General features: G+C 36.3%; 1 protein-coding gene across 6 annotated transcripts in view; it reads right to left on the bottom strand.

Annotated features, from left to right (window-relative positions):
- The window catches only part of LOC123317420 (chitinase-3-like protein 1), a 215,351-nt gene that overhangs the window by 40,597 nt on the left and 148,982 nt on the right, over positions 1-25,772 (bottom strand). For 4 of the 6 annotated variants that reach the window (XM_044903944.1, XM_044903946.1, XM_044903948.1 and 1 more), the window contains exons 2-4: positions 13,382-13,771; positions 6,625-6,855; positions 548-763 (exon numbers count right to left, since the gene is read on the bottom strand). In XM_044903944.1, coding sequence (XP_044759879.1) covers positions 548-763; positions 6,625-6,855; positions 13,382-13,764 — 830 coding nt within the window. In that variant the 5' untranslated portion in view covers positions 13,765-13,771. Of the gene's footprint in view, positions 1-547; positions 764-6,624; positions 6,856-13,381; positions 13,772-15,408; positions 15,453-25,772 lie in introns of those variants that run through there. The other 2 variants (XM_044903943.1, XM_044903947.1) reach the window with 2 other exon arrangements.

The following is a 25,772-nucleotide window of genomic DNA, read 5'->3' as shown; positions in this document are numbered from 1 at the left end:
GAAATGACTACTACTCTTGTTAGTTTCTCAGAAAAAGAGAACGAGAATGGGATCAGATTTTGTCTATCTCCACTGGTTTAAAAGCTGTAGTGCTGAAACATCGAAATTTGACCAGCCTGTACAACTTCATTCGCGATTCTGAACAATCTGCTGCGTTTACATTAGCGAAATTTCCTCGCGAAAATCACTCGGGCATCAATTACTCGCATCGAGTGAAATTTCGCAGTTCCCAAAACAAAGCGCAATTAAGAGCAAAATCTTTCGCGAGTGGAGCGAGCCGCCTTCAGTTTTTGTTTCGCAGTCAGTACGGAGATTGTGTACCACGCTTACACTATGCGAAATTCGATGAGCGAAACCCAATTTGATGCGCTGACAAAAACCGACAGACCTGTGGCTCGCAGCGAGGACCCTCGCCCCGCAATTCCTCGCGGTGAGGGAGGCATCTACACTAGGCGAAATTTCCTCGCGCAATTATTTCGCGAGGGAAATTTCGCTAATGTAAACGCAGGTTTATGAGTAGCATATTCTGACTCCTATCACTACTCACTTATAAGTGTGGGCATATACGGGCAATCCAATATTGATTTTTTCTTTTGCCATGCCTTTTCTCAACCAATAGTTAGATGTATAGTTGATATTTTGGGTCTTGAAGTAGAAGAAGTCCTTGGATCGAGCATATAAAGGAGCATTCATACCAGTCCATGGTGTGAGTATAGAGTAAAAATTGTAGTCATAAGACATCAGGTTGACAAAGTCTACAAGTCTGAAACGAAGAAATAATTACAAAAAAACATCATGCTTCCACAATAAATATTTTTTCAACTACCCATTCAGTTGATTTTTGGGTTGGGGTTTGTATTTTTGGATGTAACGGATATCCAGAATGATAAGTTACGAAAAGCACCCTTGGACTCACAACTATCTTATAATATATATCATAGGTAAGAATAATTTCGGGTAAAATTTCATATTCGATTGGGAAAAGATAATTCGGAATATACCTAATGAATATCATAGGTACGTCATTTTTATTATCTTCGAGGAGGTTGAAATAATACATTTTGAGCATCTGCTCTAATCGTCTTTACTGTATATGTATAATATTAATGTCTGGCTTGGCTGGTATCTAGTGAATGACCTGTCAGGAAGACACAGTAGCGACTTGAGAGGTTTCTACACTATTTTAGTGGTCAGTTCAATAGGAGAAAATGAATGGTCAGAAACCACTAATTTATATGGGGTTTTTTTCATTACAATTCAATTCACAGTTCGTCATCTCGGAAAGTCAGAAATCTTTTTATTCATCAAACCAACCAATTTTTTTTTCATTGAAGGACAAATTCATCAATGTTATTAACTTTCCGAGGGGAAATTACCTATCTCCTCTATGAATTTCAGTATAAAAAAATTTCTCGAAAAGTGTCGCCAATGGCTACAATTCGTATACTGATGAAATTGAAAGAAGCAGTTCTAAGTGCTGCCATCTTTTCGACGAAATTAGAAACTATTGTAATAATCGTAACTTTTACTGATCGTTCAAGTGTTCTGGCAACACCCCACGTCGTGGTAGTCTTTCACCCTTTACGCCTTATATAGATGGCGAGCAAGTCCAGTGGTTTAAACTCCTTCCTTAAACACTTCGTTTATGTTCTCGTGGTCTTAAATCTATAATCCTCTTAGTCCATTATCGTCTTCCTACCGAGCCACATATTCCACCCAGGCTCATTTCATTTCCGCTATCCTACATCCTCCACCTTATATGGTCTCTCAAGGATATCGTTATAACATAGGCCTTTCAATACTGCCGTCTTAACATGAAAGGTCCTACCTGCAAAATTTAGGCTTTGAGAAAATCCGATTTTTTTCTTTCTTTTCGTTCTATAACAGATAGTATTTCAACAAACTCTTCATATTTTATTGTAAATATTATGTCGAAGAATAGAACTTGATTGAAAAACATAATCTTGATTTATCTCTTCCTGGTTACTAGATGTTTTACATTACATTAATCATATTTTGCAGATAGGACCTTTGTTGTAAGCAAGGCAGAGAATAGATCTCTGTGTCGTTCTCATTTGCTCATTTGCGATTTGCTGAGTGGACTGTGAGTGTCATCGTTTCTACACCGTAGGTCAGAACAGAAAGTATACAGATATTGAATACTTTTCTCCTCAAATTTATGGGAATTTTTGGATTTTCCGGAACATTCATTAATTTTCCTACTGCGGCCCAGGTCATACGGATTCTTCTCGTGATTTCTGCAGTTTGGTTCTGTTTGCCCAGTGTTATTGTATGTCCGAGGTATACATATTCGTTAACTTACTCGATCTTATTACCATCTATTTCCACTTAAATATTCTCTTCAGTTAATACCTTTGTTATGCTTAGGTTCATCTTTAAGCCGACCTGCTCTGTCTTTTTATTTCCAACACTCTCCCTCGATTTGAACACTTTTACCAACAGAAGTTTTACAATCGTTCCTAACACTCTATGATGTTTACAAACTCCTCTTTGCAAAGGGGTTTTGTCAAAAAATCTGCTAAATTATCATTTGTGTTCACATATTTTATAGTTATTATTCCTTTATCAGTCAAGTCTTTAATGAAATGTTCTTTTATGTCTATGTGCTTAGCGCGTTCGTGGGAACTGGTTGCAGCTGCCACATATTCCGCCTCTGCTGTCGATAGTGTCACGCAAGTCTGCTTCTTCGAGAACCAGCTGATTGGATTTCCTCCATAAAGTACTACGGATCCACTAGTGCTTTTTCTGTCACTTCGATCGCCAGCCAAATCTGCATCTGAATAAGCTTCCAGTTTTTCTGGTCCTTTTCTGTATACAAGTCCTCTGTCCGTTGTAGACTTCAAATATCTTAAAATTATTTTCCCAGCAGTAACTAGTTCTTTGTTGGGTTTATCCAGATATCTATTAGGGTATTATACAGGATACATAATGTCCGGTCTTGATGTGCAGGCTAGATACATCAGAGATCCGATTTAATTTCTATATGGGAAATTTGTTGATTCAGCAAGTAGGTACTTGATGGATCTACACTGAATTCTGTTAGAATTGGTGTGAATACACCCTTGCATTCCGACATATTGAAATGACTCAAAAGTTTTTCGATATAATTTCCTTGAGTTATCTTAAGTGCTTCTGATGTTTTGGTTATTTCCAATCCAAGAAATCTATTAACTTCACCATTCGAAGATTCCTTCGCTTGGAGAACGCTCGATTGCAGATAACTGAATCAATTATTAGCTGTTCTTTGCACCCGCGGCTGTCTTTGGTGCATCCTTTTTGTTGCATGGCGATGATGTTATTCCTTTCGCAATGGTTGGAATGCACGATGTGATTAATTTGTAAATCGTTGGAAGACATGTGATTGGTCGATATTTGGATGGGTCTTCTGTATTCCTTTGTTCTCTAGGTAACAGGTACGTTGTGCCATAGGTGAGGAATATTGGTATTCTTTCAGGATTTTCAATGACATCATTTACTGCGGAGGTCAATTTGTCATACATGATCCAAAGTTTCTTGATCCAGAAGTTCTGTAATCCATCAGGCCCTGGTGTTTTCCAGTTGTGTAGTCTTCTGATATCTGATTTAACTTCTTCAATTGTGATCAGGTCATGTTGCATCGGCTCATATTTTATAGCTTCAGACTTTTCATCTTCAATCCATCCGGTATCTCCATTGAATTGAGGTTTCGTTGATAATTGTTCGGTCCAGAATTTTTCAATGGCTTCCTGTGGTGGTAACTTTCCATTTTCCCCATCAGACGATTTGAGTGACAGGTAGAAAGTTTCTTCCGACTTTTCGAATCCCTTTTCCGGCTATAATTGCTTCTATATCTCCTCAGGCGTTCTGCATACAGACTTAACTTTTGCTTCAGAGTGTCGAGGCAGTGGTGAGCTGTAGCATTCTCCGTCTCTCGTTCTGTGTTTGTTCTGTTTCTGTCCATGATTTCTTTGGCAGCTTTCACAACCTTTCTTCCGCAATTCCCAATTAAGTACTCCGTCAGTCGTCTAATGTCTCTTCTTAGTCTCTCTGTTTTGTGCTGAAGACGTTTCTGCCTTGGTGGCGTATGTAATTTGTGTAATTTTGGACCATCGTGGTTCGTTCGGCGAATTTTTGCCCCTATGATTTAGCTGTCGTTAGCGCTGCACAGTAAAAAACTAGATGCAGATATTCCAATGAACTTCCGTTCTGTAGGTACTCAGGTAAAACGTCCTTATTCAAGATGTCGATTATGAGTGACAATTTCTTGAATGTTTTGAGTCGGGGAGGTGCTATTCGATGAAGAGGATCTGTTCCTTCCAGTTCGCCGAAGTATCTCCTCATCTCAGAGTCAACTTGTCGGTGGAGCTCTTCCCTATCGTCCTGGTGTTCCGGCTCACTTGGATTGCAACATGGTCTTTCAGCGTCATTTTCTTCTGGGCTGTTGTTGCCCAGGCATGTGAATTTCATCAGTTGCTCTCTATTGTTAGCGGACGCTGAAGTTCTTGTTTAATTGCGTCGATTCGGGCCATTGGTATTAGTTAATTTCTGCCACCCGTTGTTCAGTGACATTGAGATTTGGGTAGGCGTTGCAGAATTCCTCATGGAGCCTTTTCCTATAGTTGTTCGTGTTCTGCCCTAGTCCCGTGATGGAGTTCTATATGCGCGCAATAGTTTCATTCATGGACGTTGTCCACTTCATGAGCTTTCTTACTAACCCCGCTTGGGTGAGCACTGGCTGAATAACCTGCGCAGCACCTTCAGCGGTTCGAGTCGGCAATTGGATTGGACTCGTTGGTGGCTGTTGTTGCTTTGGAGCTGTAGCTTATTTTGCAGCAGGAGCCCGCTTTCTCAACATCCTGCCACCGACGTCTCGGTTTGGGTGAGGGGTAGAGAAATGGGAGCAGAATGGGACTGCGGACAGCAGGCGTGGCTGGCTGCACCGTCTACGTCGTAACGATGGCTAACCGGCGGGCCATCTACTAGATAGCTGCCAGGCAGGTGAGACATTACTGCCTATTATTATTATTATTATTATTAATTCCAATGGCCTTTTAGATTGTGTTTGACTTGTTTGGAAAGGCTGTTTTCTTTGCTTTCCTTCAATACATGATGAACATGGTGCTGTTGACATCTTGAAGTTCTTGTCTATTACAAGTGACATTTGGGATGCATAGATCTTAAGTTGAGATGTCCTAACCTGCGATTCCATCAATTCTCCTCGGGTTTTACCGTAGATAGAGGAAGGAGAAGATAACGTAAACAACAAGAAAAGTGTGTACAACATCTCTATGTTTTTGTTGACATTTACTGTGCATCTACTCCATGTTCGTTTACGTTTACCCCAATATTTGAATGTTAATTATCCTATTTGTGTTCGATTCAATAGTGTTTCTCGTTCGTTTTACGACTTTAGAATTTAGAATTTTGTTGTCGGCATGCCAGGAAACTGTGTAATTTGTGGCAAATATGTCGAAAAAGATAAATTCGGATTGGGGTAAACGTAAACAAAAACAAGTTGATGTTGGACACAGAGAGCTCTCCTCCGTAGCTGCGCAATGCGGTATCTTCTCTATCTACGGGTTTTACACAGACGTACGCTCTGTTTGATTGAACCGTGTTGAAAATGTAAATTCCATTGGTTTAAAAACCTCTTGCTATTAGATGGTTTTTATGATTCAAAATTTTTGCACCATTCTTATCGAATATTACTCGGTGTCCCTTTGTCTTTCTTTTCGTCTGTTTCGGTACCACAGACTCCATTCCACAGATCATCTAATTCCAGGAGTGCTTTCATAGCAAATTTCCATTCGCTATAGTTGTCCCTTCCCATCAATTTGTCCAAAGCCATAAATTGGGAACCGGCCTTTTTGTTTGTCTTCGCGTATTAGCACAAAGATTTTTTTTGAACAAACTTCGTAGCAAAAAAATGAATGTTGAATTTAAAGATATATCCGAAATTGTCATAATATATAGGGTGTTCCATTTGAAATAAGAAATTTAGTGCCATTTCCGGTACAACAAGAAGTCATTGGCATTTGAAAACATTTCTAACTACTGGATTATATCTTCATATAAAATTTGGAAGATATCGAATCATTTCTCCAGTGTGGAACACCCTGTATAATGCCCAGCTATCGTACTTCGCCTGACAATATAATTTTTATATTACTTCGCCTCGTAGTCTGTAATGAATTGTTTATCAGGCAGAGGTGTTATCTCTCTCTCTCCACTTTTCATTCCTTGAACGTAGGATTTTATCTTCGGCGAAGATAGTTTGATTGTAGCTATAACTCCGAAATACTGGCATTCAGGTAAAGTGAACCTCACATAAAAAACATTCAGTATTTATTAAAGATTTCAAAAGACAAAAAATGTTCATAAAAATTCATTTGAAATAACGAAGTTCATTATTATTCCCGTTAAAAAGAAGGATCAGAAAACGATGTAAATCCCATCATAATATAATCCATATCACAAAATCCTTGTAAACCAAAATCTATAAAAATCGTGTGATCCGTTTCCACGATAATTGAGGCGTTACCTACTTAAAACTAACTGTGTATGTAGGTATAGCATCATAATGCTATAGGCGGTCAATTAATTAAAGCAGTTTTAAATACCTACCTACTTATTTCAGGAACATCATATGATATTTCCACTATCGTTATCGGAGCGGCTACTGCTACAGATATCAAATATTTTCGGACAGAGTTATTTATGTTTTGTCTGATGTTTTTCAACAAGTCTATAAAATTGTCCCTATCTCGTCGAAACAAATTATTTGGGAATTCCCAGTCCAAGTCAATACCATCTAGGTCGAGCTGCGCCACTTCATAATTCATGGATTGTATGAACCTGTAAAATGATATTTTTCTTTTTCGTTCTTAAAGACGACATTATTCAACTCATAGCAACAAGGGTAAGTTGACGTTTATCCATTAAATGAAATAAAACCACATGAGAATAACTGGATAAACATCATCTTGCTCTTGTTGCTATGGATTGAATGATGCCCTAGCAACAATCAATCAAAACGATACCTTTCATGTCATTTCATAGATTAGATAATTATCTGGAAAGTATTATCATTTGAATCCTAATGTTCCTAATCAAGTGGAATAAAATTTTTATTCAACACGTGATTTATAAATGTTTATTCACGAGGAGAAAGTTCAATCCACGAGCCTGAAGGGCAAGTTGGTTTATTTGTTCGAATGAATAAACTTTCATTTAACCATAGACATAGAGACATGGACTGAGCAATGTCAGCATGAAAATGTCCTTTTTATAAAAAGAGAGAAATGATCGTCAGGCATTTACCTGTCTCTTTTTTATTCACATAGAGGTGAGTGTGGACCAATCAAAATTCTAGAAAAAGACAACTGCATGCCCGACGTACTTTTCTCTCTGTCACTTTTTTTGACCGTATTTCATGCATAGATATAAAGGAAGGCACAGTCCATGTCTATATGACTATGCATTTAACTCACTTGTTCTATAAATAATCCTTATTTCATTTTGACATATATAAAGACGACATTATACAACAAATAGCAATGGGTAAGTTGACTTTTATCCATTCAGTGAAATAAAATGTTTTCTATTCACAAGTGAAATACATTCGTGAGCATAACCTGAATAACTGGATTAACGTCATATTGCTCTTTTTAGTCAAAATGGAATAAAATTTTGAATAAAACGCGTGGGTTATAAATGTTTATTTATTATGGAAGAAATAAACCCTACTCGACCTGCGGGCTCGTGGGTTGTTTGTTCATTCATTTAACTCACTTGTTGTATAAAACTATAGATAGATAGATAGATAGATAACAGTCTTTATTTCGAAGCATGTACAGCACAAATACATTTATGCTACACACACAACTAAATAGTGTCAACAAAAAACCGCAAACAAAAATACTCCCTACCCCTACTGAACATCAAAATACTCTAGCAGAGAGTAGGGTTCTAAGTTAATAAGCATTTCTTTTACTTTCTTTTTAAATGAATTAAAATTATTAATTCTCTTAATTTCATTAGGTAATCTATTATAAACTCTAATACACATGTCATTGTATGAAGGATGTTTTTCTGTCAGTGTCAACCTATGCTTAGGGTAATTGAAATCTAGAGTTCTTGTCTCATATTTATGGTCTGGCATATGTATCGCAAAACTGGCCTTGTTTCTGAAGAAATAAATCAGGCATTCATACAAATAAATACCGTAAACTGTCAAGATACCATTTTTTTTAAACACTCCTCTACATGAATCAAGAACTCCTAATTTAGACAACAATCTCAAAATTCTCTTTTGTATGACAAATAATTTCCGCACCTCTGAACTAGAACCCCAGCAAACAATACCATATCTTAACACAGACTCAAAGTTTGCATAATATACTATCTTCAAGGTCTTATAATCTAAATAATCTGACAGTAAACGAAAGCCATATCCAATTCTACAGAGCTTTCCTGATAAATAATCAATATGACAAGTCCACTTCAAGTACTGATCTATATAAACTCCCAAAAATTTTGTTGACTCTTCAATTTTAATATTCAATCCATCAATTTGAACAGTATCATTTCTACTCTTAACAGACCTCTGAGTGCTGAATAAAACTACTTTAGTTTTTTCATCATTAATTATCAACTTGTTAGCAGTGAACCAAGATTTTAACTGTTTGAAAGCCAATTCTGCTCTAGTTTCCAGATATTTAAACTCTCTATCCCCCAGAATGACATTAGTGTCATCTACAAAACATGTTATCGCATCGAAATAATCCCTCTCCAATGTACACAGATCGTTAATGAAAATAATGAATAAAACCGGGCCTAGGACACTTCCCTGTGGTATACCAAATTTCGACTCAGCAAACTCAGACTTATAATCTTTCCCGTTGTTAGTGATACAAACACTTTGTTGGCGACCTGAAAGATAGGAATCAATCCAGTCCTTTACACAACCTCTCAGACCTATTTTTTCTAATTTCACTGAAAGGAACTGTCTAAAAAGACAATCATATGCACTAGTTAAGTCTAAAAATATTCCCAGTCCTAGTTTATCTTCTTCAAGTATTTTAATTATTACTTCAGTAAATTGATTCAGTGCTGACTGGGTTGACCTACCTCCCAAGTATCCATGTTGTGAACTATTAAAGGAACTACATCCATTCAAAAACATGAGAAGTCTATCACAAAAAGCATGTTCGAATATTTTTGAAAAATTTGATAGCAAACTTATTGGCCTATAACTATCCATCAAAGTCACATTTCCCTTCTTATATATTGGTTTGATTAAAGCAAACTTTAATCTACTAGGAAATATTCCATATTTAAAGGAATTATTTATAATGTATGATAATACATGTTTAATTTCATCAGTGCATAATTTTATCACATTCATTGGCACACTATCAACGCCACTAGAAAATTTAGTTTTAATTTTCGAAATTATGTTTACAATTTCCTCTGGATCAGTTGGTTTCAGAAATAAAGATTGATTATTTGTATGGCTCCCTATATGAGAAAGGAACCTCATCTAGATCATCTAACAATTTAGGTATCTTTTCTAAAAGAAATTTATATAATTACACTACAACTAGAGTCAGAACTTATTATGACTTATAGGATATCCGGAAAACGAATCTCTTGAAATAATCATCATCTTTATTCAGTAATATAACTTCAGGTCTATTGTGTTTATCTGTGAAAGTTTGAACAGAATCTGGATGGTCATTGTAATGAGGAACCGCAGAAGCTGGTATTTTGTTGCAAATTCTTGGCGAAAAATCTTGATAAGCATCCGTGACTGCGAACCCCTAGCATCGCCCGTTGTTGTGCTGAGCGGCATTACACTAGCAGGGCACCTCAAAGAATTTTTACGATTTTTATGCCCTCCTTTCGCGCTCATTTTGCTCCGTTTTGCTCAACACTCAGTTTATTTTGCTCACCTATATACAATGAGCTATAGACAATTCAAAGTGCCCTGCTGGTGTAATATTACACCACCAGGGCACCTAAACGGATCTTTCCAATATTGGCATCATTCGAAAGCTCTCGTTTTGCTCACCAGTCCGTGCGTTTTGTTCATTTATACTTTACGAGTTTTCAGAGAGGAAAATTTTTTTTTTCTTCACCTAGCTTGTGGGATATCCGCGTTTTGCTCTCGTTTTGCTCTTTTCAAATCTGCAATTAGTTTTCCTCTACAACTTACCGTTACCGAGATATAGATAATCAAAAGTGCCCTGCTGGTGTAATATTATCTACACTAGCAGGGCACCTCAACGGATCTTTCCGATATTGGTTTCGATCGAAAGCCCTCGTTTTGCTCCGTTTTGCTCATCAGTTCTTTCGTTTTGCTCATTTATACTTTACGAATTTTTTCTCAGCCTAGTTTTTGGGATATATGTGTTTTGCTCTTTTCAAATCTGCAATTCGTTGTTCTCTACCAGTTGCCGTTACCGGGTTATAGGTAATTACGAGTGCGCTGCTAGTGTAATATCACACTAGTAGGGCACCTCAACGGATTTTTTCGATATTGATCCCGATCGAAAGCTCACCATTCATTTTTTTTTTCACCTATTGGCTATAGACAAATAAAAGTGCCCTGCTAGTGTAATATTACCTCAACGGATAACAAAAGAATCAGAAGTGAAAACAAGGGATGTCAGATTGCTCCTTAAAAACAAATCTGTACTACATATTTAAATCTGTAAATTGATTTGGATTTAATGACTTTTTCTTCAACGAACCGACATTTATTTATTTTATTATAGACCAGTCTCCTGTCTGTCCATATGACTCGATTCCCGATGCTTCTGACAGTTGAGCCCTACATCCCAATTTTTTAACATGTATTTGTTTTATCGATGGTGCAAAAACTTTTTGATTCACGTAATGCATACTATAATTCATAAAAATAATAATTGATAGCTTCACCATTACCGACCATTACTTTATACCAGCATCGGATATTTCTTCATAAATTTTAAATCAAAATATTCCAAAACGGTTCACAGTATCGAGTTTCATCAAGAGTACCATTTAGGTGTAAAATTGAATGATGTTTAAGTTCACTTGAAATTATAAACGACAAGTACTAGAAGTCCACTAGTTCTTTCAAAGAAAGGATGGTGTGATAGCACCAGTCAGAAGTTCTACATTGAAGCAAATCTTCCTTGTTGTTTTCATTTGAAGGTAATAATATATATCAGCTGATAATTGTAGTGAGTACATCAAATTCACTGGCTCTTGCCGATATTGCAAGAGCCAGTTGGTTGGGAAAATTGTGGATAGATCACAGGATTCTGAAAAAGTGCTCCAGATTGATATCGAAAATAATGATTCACATTTATTTCGACTATTAAGTCCAGTTTTGGGCGAAAAAGCGATACAAAAATGTTTCAATGACAAAAACGAAAAAAACAACTAATCTTTGAAGTACTTTCCTTCCAACCAACAAAGCACTGTGATTTGCCCAAATCCTTAAGAACAGAATCAAAACAAATCCTCTTTCTAAGAGGTGTTGTTGCATATCAAGAAGGGTACTCAACAGCTATTGGATACTTTGTTGGGTACTTCCTTATGCCCGTTGGCAACAGCCGAGAATTCTCTAGAAAATTTACTCGAGATTTCATGCGCCGTGAATTATTATTTACCGTTGCATAATTACCGTTCGAATATATAGCTATCAGTTTGACAATAAATAAAAAAATAATTTTAATATCAACTCTGTACAAGCCCCCTAAGTACAACACTGGTATATTTTTGGACACTTTGGAGAACGTTTGGCTTCAAACTTTTATTTCATATGATGTGTTGGTTTTTTGGGAGATGTAAACGTTGATTTTTTGGAGAACAATTCAGAAACAAAAAAATTTATCGATCTTATCGGTAAGTTCAATTTCAGGCAACACATCAAAGAATATACAAGATTTGATCGGAGAACAGGATCGAAAAAACTGATTGATGTAATAATTACAAATTACAATGACAACTCTGTACAGGCTTCTACTGTTACTGTTTCTGAGACGCTGAGTGACCACAAGCTCATTTATGCCCAGTTACAAATGCAAAGTTTTCAAATCGAACCCAAATATATAAAATACCGAGACTATGGCAACATAGACATGGATCGATTCAACTCGGATGCATTGGAAATGAATTGGGAGGTTATCTATAGAACGACCGATTTAGAAAAAAAAGTTGAATTTTTTAATGAAAACATCCGGGAACTTATTGATAAACACGCTCCCTATAATCAGAAAAGGCTCTACGAACGGCCTTTCACGCCCTGGATAACTATTTAACAATATTAAATATATGATGAAACTTAGAGATAGGGCTTATCGACGATAACAAAAAAATAGCACACCGCTATTCGCGCTGGGTGTTACATACATGTAGGAAGCTATTCTTGATTTACTATTACGTTGTTGTTGTTCTATTGTTGTTTCTATTGCTAGGATAATGATATACTGATAGAAAAAAGGTAAGCTAAGGGGGTTGTCAATTTAGACGTAAATTGGAAAAGACGTTAGAATTCGTCGGAAAATTGTTTTTTCTACAAGCGTGCGCGTTCAACCTTTTTCCCGCGCGCATTCCAAGTTGCAAAGAGTCACTTTCCCAAAACGTGCGGGAAAAACGCCTGCTATTTCTTTCCCGCACGCATTTGCGTGCGGGAATGGATTAGCAGGGGTTTTTCCCGCACGCAAATATTATAGAGTAAATTGAATTCTATCGTGTTTCTATGCACAGAACGTCAACGATGAGAAACCCTTAGTAACGACATGCAGAATAACGTCTGTCATTATATATGAATTAATCAAATGAGATATGATCTGTTTCGTAAAATGGATACATTTATATATTTCAAGCGCTTGTAGAAAAAATATTGTTCCTAACTCTTGCGGAAAGTGTCTTGCCCGCACTCAACTGCTTACCCGAACTCTGCTTCGCATCGTTCGGGCAACGGCTGTTTCGTGCGGGCAAGTATCACTTTCCGCACTTGATAGGAAAATAACTATAAGAGGGTTGAAAAATATCGTTAGTCGAGACGCGACCGTTCTCTAGAAATTAAAAGCAGTTACGACGGATTGTATATTGAGGCGTAAAGGTTGTATTAAGTTGTGTTTCTGATTTAAGAACCGCTCAGAAGAATATAATTAGACCCTAGACATTTATAAGAACCTAGCATTTATGCATATACATGTCTAAATGCTTTTTCTTCTTTTCCATGAAGGTGATGTTTGCAGCATAAGCGCGAATTACTTTTCCACCTTATCGGATACAAAAGAGAAAAATAGGAAGTATAGAATATATAGAATATGATTTGTGATAAAAGTTGAACTGAAACTGTTGTCGTAAGAAAATTACTCACCTATTTCTATTCATTGAACTATTCACCATTTCAGGAAATCCATACTGACCTCCACCTCCTCCTATGGATAACATTACTTTCAAGTTCGTGTTTTTCTTTTTCAGACGAATAACTTCCTCAATTGTTTTCTTTTGATTTTGGTCGATATCGATGGAACCATTATCCAATGTCACAAAACCAACAATGATATGGGTGCACATTTTGGAATCAATATCTTGTGGTTTCAGGTTATAGGTTTTGGTAGGAAAAGTATAGTAACAAACTATTCTCTTGGATTGTTCTGTTGGTGCGCTTATCACTACTGCATATGACTGTAGAATGAAATCCATGAAAGAAATGGATGCACATAAAAAGATTACTGTCTTCAAAGTGAGGATGGACATTATTCTCCTGAAAGAAATAGTAGAAATACTTTAGTTATAGAAAGTAATAATTAATTGTTAACATTATATTGATGAATGGATTCACGGATGAATACTTTTTGAATGTTAAAATTGGCGTTTCACCTGATGTTTTGCCATGTTCATAACCCAACCTGTTACCTGAGGTAACATGGTAACGGAGTCGGTATTATTTGTTCTATCCCTTTCTTTTCGCATTGGTTTTTTTTATTCACCTTTTCGACAACTTGCAGCCGAGCCCTATTTACTACAGCAGTATTTTCTCTTGTGTACAGTATGTTTAGCCTAAACGAGTCACTGGATTTTGTGAATTTTGTATTGGGCCAAATTCAATGATGAACCATAATATGATAATTTTTTCACGGGATATTTGATTATTCTGTCAGAAAAGCAACCAAACAAAGAGAAAAATTATAAAGGAAAAACTGACTTAACAAAAAATATTCTATAATTTCTAATGGCTTTTGATAAATTAAATGGTGTAGAAACAGTTGCTGTGACACTTCTGTTTTTATTTCAAATAGCAAATTTTTGCGGCACAATCAACAGCAATATTTCCTCAATGCTGATAATATTCTCATCGTTATAAATATGTATTATGTCGGTGTGTTTATTTGATGGTTTGTATGTTTGCGGAACATATCTGCGGAACCAGATGTTCGATTTTGATGGGAATTTCACTATTCGCGATTCCAATTACCGTTGAGGGCGCTGCGAAATGAAAACAAACTTTGACATTTGTCAGTACTCTTTTCGAGATTTGTACGGCCTAACAGAGTTTTTTTAGTAAACCAAGATATTTATCGGAAATATCGGAAGTGAATTGATTGATTTAGTTTCGTAAAGAAAGATCAACATTCTTTGGAAATACCTACTTCATTTGAAAGGGATGAATTGTGGAATAAAATTGAGCGATGATATTGGTGATCCACTGTACCTAGACACAAAATCCTATTATTTCACAGATTCCTTCTTGAATTGAACCTAGCTAATAATGTTGAGGTAGCATATACTGAGTTCGTGAAGTTTCTATTTAAAGTATTTCAATTCCATGTTATGATATAGAGGTATTCCTCATACTGAAATCTCAAGGGACATAAATATGATTCGGCTCATGGAACAAGTTCTACAGATGAGAAAAAGCATTCATTTGGAAGTATGAAAATTATGAAATTGTATTTCTAAATCGTCAATTGAATTTAGCAGAAAACTCTCGCAAAGAAAAATTGTTTAACCTAACTCCTGCCAGTTGAAAGCACTGGTATAAATATCATTTCCAATATTTTTTCGGAATCAATATTTCTATTCAGAAACCCAGACAATAATCCCAATATAACTTCTCCAAATAATAATTATAATACTTTGTTGGACAACGTGAGATAAGAGAAAACATAAGAAACAAAACTTGTTTTGACTTTGCACTACTGACAAAGTAGTTTCGTAATTCAGTCGGCAGAGGGCGTCTAGATTTTTGGATTCGCCAATAGTGTAGAGATGAATGATGATGAGATGTTCGAAACTTACTCTTAAAAGATTGAAATCTTGTTTTTAAAAAACTTATTTTTAAAATACATACACACTCAAATATATAAGTGAAAGGGTTTCGGAAAATTATGAGAAACTTACATTTTCACCTTTTGTGGTTCCGATGTCATAAATTACGTTGTCATAAATCGAAATTTTGGAAAGAATAACTATACTGCTCACATCTGAATCTTTGAGAATACTAATGTGATGTCATTGAATCATTAACTTAGATGTTTCTGGAGTATGCGCGGATCATTATGGCAATTTACACACTCGGGTTGGACAACATCTATTTATTTTTGATTTTTCCAATTAGATAATAATATGCGGTATTTGACTTTTCATGTCATTTCTTTTGTTAATGGAATTTTTGTCTTGTTTTATGGATATCATCTCATCTAATAACCGTTTCTTCAAATTTACTCAATATTCCTACTGAGCGAAAAAGTTGGTTTTGTGATTAATCATCGACATAGTAAATTTTCAAAAATCACCTAAATAGTGTAGAGAATTTAACCTCAGTAATATTACAAAGGTGAAAGTTCTGTGTTTTTCAGTTTGTTTGTGTGTTTGTCTTTCCATAACTCCGGAACCAGATGTCCGATTTTAATGGAAGTTTCACTATAGTGTAGACTGTAGAGAATACATACAGAGTGGGTTTTTATTCCTATGTAATGAGGAGATGGCGAAAAATATACTACCGACCTATATCCGTGGTGCCAGTCTTTTCGAAGATTCTGGAGAGGTTGATCTGCAGTCAGCTTGTGGAATATTTCGAGAGCAATAAGTTATTTTCGGAAAGGCAATTTGGTTTCAGGAGGGGTCGCAATACTGGGGCAGCTCTTCAAGATTTGGTTGGATCAATTCTGGAGTGCTTTGAGCTTGGTTTGCACTCAGTGTCATTGTTTCTTGACCTTTTAAGGGCCTTTAACTGTGTCTCCCATGACACACTGCTGTGTAAGCTTAAGAATTATAGGGTCGATGACTGTGCGAGTCGTGCTCTGGTTTAAGATCCTTGATCACTGGAATCTCGCAAGGTTCAGATTTAGGACCAATATTATTTTTGATATTTATAAATGAATTCCCAGAGTATGTAACGGGTGCGCTGGCCACTTTCTTCGCTGATGATACCACTGTCCTCGTTAAGTCTTCGGAGTTGGCAGGTCTGATTTGGGCATCGGGGGAGGCAGAGGGCTTTTGAATGGTTTTCTGCGAACAGATTATCCATGAATGAGTCCAAATCGAGTTTGGTTTGCAGTTTGAGATCTTTGCCAGAGCGAAAGCTGAGGTGCGTTAGATTTCTGGGTGTTCTGTTAGATGATAGGCTAACATGGACTGCTCAGGCCACTGCCGTTGCACGGGCGGTCAGCAAAAATGCCTTTGCCTTTTGAGCTCGGTCATCGACTTTGTCTGTTGAAGCTTTGCGGATGGTTTACTTCGCCTTGGTCGAGTCCCACTTGAGATACTGCATCATTTTGTGGATGTAAGCCTGGAGAAGACGTAGCTGGGGAGGACTAGGTTAGTAAATTAAGAGACTGGATTACATTCATGACAAGGTACGCAATCAAATGCAGCAAGCAAGTGATAATGCGCTACGTCATCAAGGCTATTGAAGGTGGATTCACTGCTGGAGATCTGGTGTGGCTACATAATCCACGAAGGAAGAAAGGTTTTTCTCCGAAGTTGCGTAGACAGTGGGAGGTGAAGTTATCAAGAGAATAAATGATGTAGTTCACAGGATAAGGAAGCTCCCCAGAGGAAAACCGAAGGTCGACCGATTAGCACCTTACACGCAGGACGAAGAAAAAAATGTCTTGTGTTGCTAGGTAGCAGTGATTACCAGAAGTTTATGGATTGCTAGGGTGAGACACGCGGTGCACGGTTTGGCGTCACACAGGAAGTAGATCAAGACCTCTTTACCGTTTCTGAGAAATACTCTCTCGCTCATTGTTTAGCAAACAACCTTCGTATGAGCAAAGGAATAGCAAGAGTATTCAGACACAACTTTGGACGACAAAAAGAACTATTGCGACAACAGCCAAGAATCGGAAAAGCTTTGAAATTGAAGGCTGAAGGTCGGTTCATTTATTGTCTAGAAACCAAGCAACATTCCCATCAGAATCCAACATATCAAAATCTATGGACGGCACTGCGTAACTTGAAAGAAGACCTTCAGCGCTTTGGAGTTAGGAAATTAGCTGTTCCCAAGCTGGGTTGCGGACTGGACCAGCTGAATTGGCGGGTTGGGCGAATCATGCTGAAGGTGGTATTTAAGAAGACTAGTATGCGGATCCTAGTATGCAAATTCAACCCGAAGCAAACCAAGGACCCTAGCAAAACTGTGGAGTGCTACTTCCATCAGAAAGTCTACTATAGGAATGGTAATGAGTGCAGGTTTCGCCACGGTCCACGGAATATGTTCTGGGATAGAACAGGCTTAAGGAGGGGACAGTGTAACCAGTCCGGCCTTGGCGGCCGCTTGCTTCTAGGATACGGTGACCAGACGGACAGTCCGTCAATCGTCCAAGAAGTCCGTCACTGGAAAACGTCCATCAAAATGTCCGTCAAAATCTTGAATTTAATTCAGTATTTTTCTCAAGAAAATTTGAGATGGATAATAAAAAAAGAAAGTGCAAATTTACGGTAGAACTTTCAAGAGAATTTCCATTCCTTAAAAAAACAAAACTTGATTTTTCAATGTACGAAGGGTCAATTCAGCATTGTATTTGGAGAAAGAAGGTATATTATAGGGCATGTTTCAAGTAAGAAACTTAAAAAAAATAGTTAATGCAGCAGCGTCTTCCTTTCTGACCAAATATTTCAGACATTCAAATTTTGGGGATGAAGAAGCTTTTCTACCAATGCCTGAAGCCCTATTCTCATTCCACAGTGTAGTAAACAACCATTGTATTAAGATTATTATATTTTCGTTTTTGTGCTGTGATGAACTTGTATTATTTTTCTGTTTTCAATAATTTTTTTTTCACTATACGGAGTAGGAAACTGAGTAGCTGGAAGCATATACAGGGTGAGTCTTTGACTCGTACAAATATTTTACATTAGATTCTTGAGGTCTAAGGAAACACTTTTTTCCTTCACCAATTTTTCCGAATCGGCTCGGTTTGAAAGATAGAGGTTGCTGAAAAACATGATGAAAAATGTTATTTTCAGTTCTCCCAAACGGTTTTATCGAATGAAATGAATTTCGGAATATAGTTTTCGAGTAAGTTGGCGTTCATAAATAAAAAATATCTGTGAAATTCGAAAAATTGGTTACTTTGATCGCACACAGTTCTTTTTAAATCTATATCTTTTTATCAGGGCTAAATCGGAAAAAATATTATACATGAAAATTTTTTCTTTCGAACTCAATAATTTACTGTAAAAATATGTCTTTTACGAAGCAAAGACTTGCCCTGTATATAAATATATACACATTCACCAGATCCGTCCGTCATTGAACTGGGGATAATCTGGTCAGCCTATTCTAGAAGAATCGCGAATGGCGCGGGAATGTTTCCGGCGCCAATATAAGCCTATGGGAGGAGCAGGTAGTCCAGTACAGTTATAGTTCACAGTGCAAGCGACGGACTTATGGAAATAAATACGAGTGGAAATAAATAGTAGTGACATAGTTACTTTGTCAGTTATAAGTGTATCAAATGTAAATAAATAATTTATATCAGTCAGACGTTTTAATTAAGTGAAGAAAATGTTACAATATATATTTTCTTTTTATGGTGGCGTTAACTTCCTTCACAAGTAGCATATGTGATATAGTTAATAATAATAATTGTAACGATACCTTTGTTATCTGCGGCGTCTTCAACTTGCCAGAAATAAAGTGGAATATGAACCCACTCAATTCCTTCTGTATCTCAAGTAATGCTAGAGATCCCTGTTCTGCTTCGTTCGTGAACGCCATTTCCCTATCGGGCTTGAATCAGTTCAACAGCTTTGTCAATGTCCCGGAAATACACTTGACTTAGTTTTTAATAACAATTTCAATATAACCGATTTTCAACTCTCTGAATTCCCTCTAGTTCCTGAAGATCCAAGTCATAATACTTTACAGTTTAATATAAATCTTCCTGCTCATCATAAGAAATGTTTGGGTAATTCACATCGAAATTTCAATCGTATGGACTTTGGTGCGATAAATGAAGCTCTTGGTGCCATTGATTGGACCAGCGAGTTGTCTTATCAAGATCTGGATACTGCAGTGGATAGATTCTATGAGATTTTGGATGATATATTCGATAGTTCAGTCCCTTCCTACCCCAAATACTGCAGAAAATATCCAACTTGGTACTCCCTAGTTTCTATCAAAACCATAAGGGAAAAAAAATCGTAAGCGGTGGAAGATGTATGCCAACTCCTTGGATTACGTTACATTCAAGCTTTTGAGGGCTACAGCCAGGCATCTGATCTCAGAGGATTACAAAAAGTATTTGGCGAGTGTAGAGGGTAACATTGTGGATGATCCTAAGTTTTTCTGGCGATATGTGGGGAATAAGAAGGGTTCTCCTTGTTTGCCTGATTCTGTCGGTACACCTAGTGGTGTTTCGACTAGCCCGCAAGAAACTTGTAATTGGTTCTCTGATTATTTTGCCTCAGTTTTTCTTCCTTCCTCGGCTATAATCTATAATGAACCTTCTGCATTTATGTAATTTTAGTATTGAGCGCGATGATATTCGTGCTAAGATCGCGTCCATGCGCAATGCGAGTCCCGGCCTTGATGGTATTCCTTCTTCTTTCCTGAAAATTGTTGCGATGTGATTGTTGAACCTCTATTTATTTTATTCAACAAGTCGTTAAAGGATGGTTGCTTCCCTTATAAATGGAAAGTTAGAAGTATCACCCGAATATTCAGATCAGGGAACAAAAATCTTGTTGAGAACTACAGACTCATTTCTAAACTCTGCGCAATTGGTAAGTTGTTTGAGAGCATCGTGACGGATTTCCTTTATTTTGATTTCAAGAAAATACTGAACACCGAACAACTTGGTTTCATGATAAATCGCTCAGTGGAGATTAATATGTCCTTATATGTGGAATATATCTTGGATTCTGGACTTTCGGTTGGGGCTGTCTATACCGACTTTAGCAACACTTTAGATAGAATTGACCACTCCATAATGATTTCTAAGCTTGCTGGGTTTAGTGTATGTGGGAGTCTTCTCCGGTGGTTTGGGTCCTATTGACTAATAGACATCAGCGTGTTTGTTTGGGTGGTTTCAGATTTGAAGCGGTTCATATCACATCGAGTGTACCTCAGGGGTCCCATTTAGGCCCATTACTTTTTTTGCTTTTTATTAACGACGTTGTTAGATGTTTTAAATTTAAAGTTCTTCTTTATGCCGATGATCTAAAGATGTTTCATTCTATTTCTTGTCCTAACGACACACTACGTATTCAAGAAGATTTAAATCGATTTGCTTGTTTTTGCAGGAACAACAATCTTCTTCTGAACCTATCTAAATGCTGCTCCATTGCCTTCTCCAGAAAACCCATGTCTGTACCAGTTACATACCGAATTTTCGGTGAGCCTATTTCTAACGTCAACTCCGTGAAAGATCTGGTTATCATATTGGACTCCAAATTGCTCTTCGATTAACATATCTTCAATATTTCGAAAAGGGCCAATCGGATGCTTGGTTTCATATTTCATATTTTCGAGTGCCGACGTATGTCTTATGTTTTGGGTCTGTTGTGTGGAACCCGCGCTATGGGATTTATATAGATAGACTGGAGGGTGTTTAGAGGAGGTTCGTGAGACATTGCCAGAGACGATTTTTCCCTCTTGTGAATAGTACATCCAAATTTTATCAGAAATTAAACTTTATTCCCCTTGAACATCGCAAAAGGATAGCTGATGCAATGTTCACTTACGAACTGGTGAACAAGAAAAATTTATTGTACTCATTTGTCTCACTCTGTGAGGTTGGTCGTTCCCCCGGCACACACGGATACATTTTTTACTGATTTCGCGACTACTATTTTCTTAGTTCTCCAATTCACAGATTAATGAAAACACATAATGAGCTGTCTAATGTCACTAACATTGATATATTTTCTGACTCTGCCTCTAGGTTTCGGTTCATTCTTGTTGGTTATTTTCGCCGTTGTTACTTCACTCGAGGTACTGGTTGGTTGAGGTCACTCAGATGAATCTTTATGTATACCACACTGTTTTTTACAATAATATATCATTTTCTGTTTAATCATTGATTTATATGTTCAGTTCATGGCTTGATATTCATATGTGGATTAATTTTTTTTTCTTTAGCACTGAATTGTGGACACTGCTTGGGGTTGGTCCTGTTTGTGTCCGAAATAATAAATAAATAAAATAAATGAATAAATTTATGAATTGAATGAAACAAAAGCTGAAATGATCAGAAAGGTTCTTGATGACGCTGATAACATTAGGCACCAAAACACAAAATAGAAATTTCTTCAAATTTCCACTTATACCCAACTTATCATACATTCAATAAAACGTGTTTTACCGATCTACTTCTGATTTTGTTATTGATTATCATACAGAATTGCAAAGATCTTTAATGAGTTGGACTGCACATGCGCATTTTATAATGTTTCATGTGGTATATCAGATCCCTTGTGAAAATTGTAATAACACATACATTGGACAGACCAGACAACACCTTAAAGAGAGACTTAGACAACATAGATATGACATAAGAGACTTCAAGAACCAAAACAAGACTGCACTGACAACACACGCACACACAGAGGGCACACATTTGACTTCCTTAATAATACCATTTTGGACAGAGAAAAACACCTATATAGAATAAATATTATCGAAATGATATATAGTCCATTCAAGAATGATTGACATCTCGGGTGGCTATGGAAAATCGAATTTAAGTTGGTAATAGCCCATAAGTTCAGATTTTGTGTTGCGGAATTCAGGTTGGTAATGTGAATAAACATTGATCTATAGACTTATTCTATGTGAATCTATGCACTTCCGACGGTTATTTGAATTTTGTACAGCTTTTTATGTTCTTAATTTGATCGTACGAATTGGAAACATAGTTGTGTCAATTCTGAATGCTGATAAATATGCTTCAAATTTAAAAATTTCTCATTTTCATATACTTTTCAAGGTTATATTAATATATTCCAGTTCTGTGACTGAAACTACAGAAATTTTTGGAAATCTTTTGTGACCAAATATTAAGCTGCACCTGGACTTTCAAGACCTACTGAGATGTCAATCATTCTTGAATGGACTATACATAAGAAAATGTATGACAGTTAACTACGGAGATGATGTCAAAGATCTGAGTAGTCTATATGATTATTTGCTCGATATAATTTGGGAGTATGATGTGCTCTCTGGATTTATATTTGTATGTTCTACTTTAAAATGATATTATGTATGTATGTAACTTTTTCATGATCCCCAATGCATTCGTTTTCCACTTAACCTTCATTACATTAAGATTTACAATTGTTTAATTTTTATCCTTTTTGATGATATTCTATGTTATTGACATTACTTCATGACATGACATTTTTCAGTCTACTGATGACAAAGACCAGGGGCTTGACACTTCCTTACCCCCACCCCAAATACGGTTTTTAGTTCTGCAATCAATCGCTATGTGGCACTGCATACGAAAATATATATCATATTCTCCACAGATTACTGTATTCTGACATATTGGATTTGTGAACGCCAACAGTGTCAATGTCAATATGCTTTAATGCAAATTCTTGTTTACAAACGAGATCTTATACGAGAGTAAATTAAAAATACCCATTTATTGAACTCGACAGTTTTATCAGGAAATCAATTTTCTTGTAAGAAATATTTGATTCAAAGAACCACGTAATTATAACATTAATCGTTTATACTTAAACCAATCCAACCAAACCCTTTAAAAATTGTGTTAATGGAAATGAAAGTCAAACTGTGTAGTCAGTTATTAAGCCACTCCGTGGGGTCAATGATGAAGCTCATTTCTCAATGGGGTAAGTATTTTTTGAAACATAATAATACCAAAATTTACTATTTTCCTTTTTAGAAATCAAGCATCCGCTTCAGCTTCACAGAGAGGCTATCGACACTGCTGACGTTATAACTATTCTTGGATGAGTTATTTGATTCATTGAATGTATCCAGAGCTTGGACATCCACTGCGAAACTCTTAAAGAAGACGGTTAGTATTCAAACAGAACACAATGTTGTTTGGGAGCAGGCGATACAAATTTTCAACAGTATTTCATTTTATTGCCCTCGAAAGAAAAGATCCATTGTGGTGCCCACTTTGAAGAATATAGTGACAACATTGAACGCATTCCTTTACCTTACTCAAAAACTGTTCAATGATTATCACTTTAAATATATTCTCACTGGGGCTTTCAATCAAGATTGTTCAGTAAACTTTTTTGGGTACACTAGAGCACATGGAGTAAGGAATACTAACCCAAATGTTGAACACTTTATTTCATCATTCAAAACTTTAGTTATTAATAATTTCATGTCGGTGCATTCCTGGTGATCTAACTGTGAGGAAGATAAAACAGGGAGTCGTTGTTTAGAGACTTTGAAATCTTTCCTGCAGGAAAATATGAAATCCACATAGGTCTTTGGGCAACTAATTTTTTCTTTTCCGAATTATTCATGCATTCTAAGCTTTGGCATGCTGTTTTTGATTTCTATTGCCGACTCCCAACAAACATTGTGTCCTTTTTGGATAATGTTGAAGATTTCTGAACATATAATAATTTCGACCTCATTTCCTATGAACAATATTATTACTGATGAGGATAAATTCAGATGCATACCACCCGACGATATGAATATCGACAAGTGTTACGATCTGAATTGAGCTAGCCAGCTTGTCGATATTCATATCGTCGGGTGGTATGCATCTGAATTTATCCTCATTATTTTATTCATTGCCTCCCTGTTCAGGCGTGATCATTCTTTATTAATATTATTACTGTTTATTATAATTATTGTCTTACGAAGATATGTGACCCTATTGACATTTTACCTCTGCTCATATATTCATTGCCATAATTATAGCTTATGTATTTCCATATTTTTTTTTCCTGTGCTGGGTATATCAATATATGTATATTTTTCATGACAAGTTTTATTTCTCCTTAAAATTCGCCCTAATAATCCATATTATACTATCGACGTCTAAAATACCAGTGAATGGGCTAATTTAAATTTCGCGCCATGCGATTGCAGTTTCCAGTTATACCGACATTTCTCCCGGTTAGTTGGGTGGCAGCCGCATGGGGGCGCTGAGGGCGGGATAAACTGTATTTTGCATCGTAGAACGTGAGTGTCAGATCTATTCTACTCTGTAATCTGTGACAAAGACATTTCATAGAGATCATCTGTACTTATGCTTTTTTACGAATTCGATGTGCTACACTGAGAAATCAATTTTTCCTGGAATATATCTCCATAATCGAGAAATTTTGAAAGGTATAATTGTAGAGAACATTTTTCTTGTATATTTTGTTTGTCCTAATGGCCTGTATTTTTAGCCTTGAAAAAGGAGCAGCTCTGCTCCGAACGTTGGCCTGAGAAAGTTCGTGGAGGAGAATAAAAGAATAGAATACCTGACAGCATTTGTTTTATTTAATTAATGAATTTATTTATTTATTTTATTTATTTATTAATTCGGACACAAACAGGACCACCCAAAGCAGTGTCCACAATTGAGTGCTACAGAAAATAAAATTAATCCACATATGATAATATCAAGCCATGAACTGAACACATAAATCAATGATTAAGCAGAAAATGATATATTATATATTATATATAAGAAGAATAAAACGATCCAATACCTGACAGCTATAATGGACGAAGAAAACACCATTAATAAATTTATTAATTATTTCTTTTTAAGTGTTTGTATTTCACCAAAAAACTATTATACAGGATGTGGCGTAATGAATGGATAATATGGTACTTGCGGGTAGAGGACGTTGTGACGGTTCAGAAAAAGATGTTTTATGTTTAGTAAAATTCCCTCGGTTTTCGAGATATTCGAGATTTTCGAAAATTAGAAAAAATTTTCGTTTTGGGTGGAAAGACTCCAAATGTAGGAATTTTTGTATCTGTTTTTTGGATTATATTCCTGGATAAATGAGCTATCGAGTATAAGTTATGATTTCTGAGTTGCGTGAATAGTTTTTTTTTCAAACAAAGATCTTACTAAAATTTCCTGTTTTGCTTATTTTTTTCCAAAGTTTAACCTGACCTGGTGTGAAAAAAAATATGGTCACCTTAGTGCCAAATTATGAAAAAACATGCCTGTTTCATGGAGATTCCGAAATGGTATAAATCACTTTATTTGCAACATTCAATACTAAACAATTCCCTATTAAAATTGGGGAATGCCTAGTTTTGTGAAAGAAAACGAGAGGAAATAATGTATGTATGTATATGCTTCCAGCTA

This window comes from Coccinella septempunctata, chromosome 7 (genome assembly GCF_907165205.1).
Source record: "Coccinella septempunctata chromosome 7, icCocSept1.1, whole genome shotgun sequence".
In the NCBI taxonomy this organism is placed as follows: Eukaryota; Metazoa; Arthropoda; class Insecta; order Coleoptera; family Coccinellidae; genus Coccinella; species Coccinella septempunctata.
Note: the sequence above shows the minus strand (reverse complement) of the source record. Positions and strands in the feature narration are given on the sequence as shown.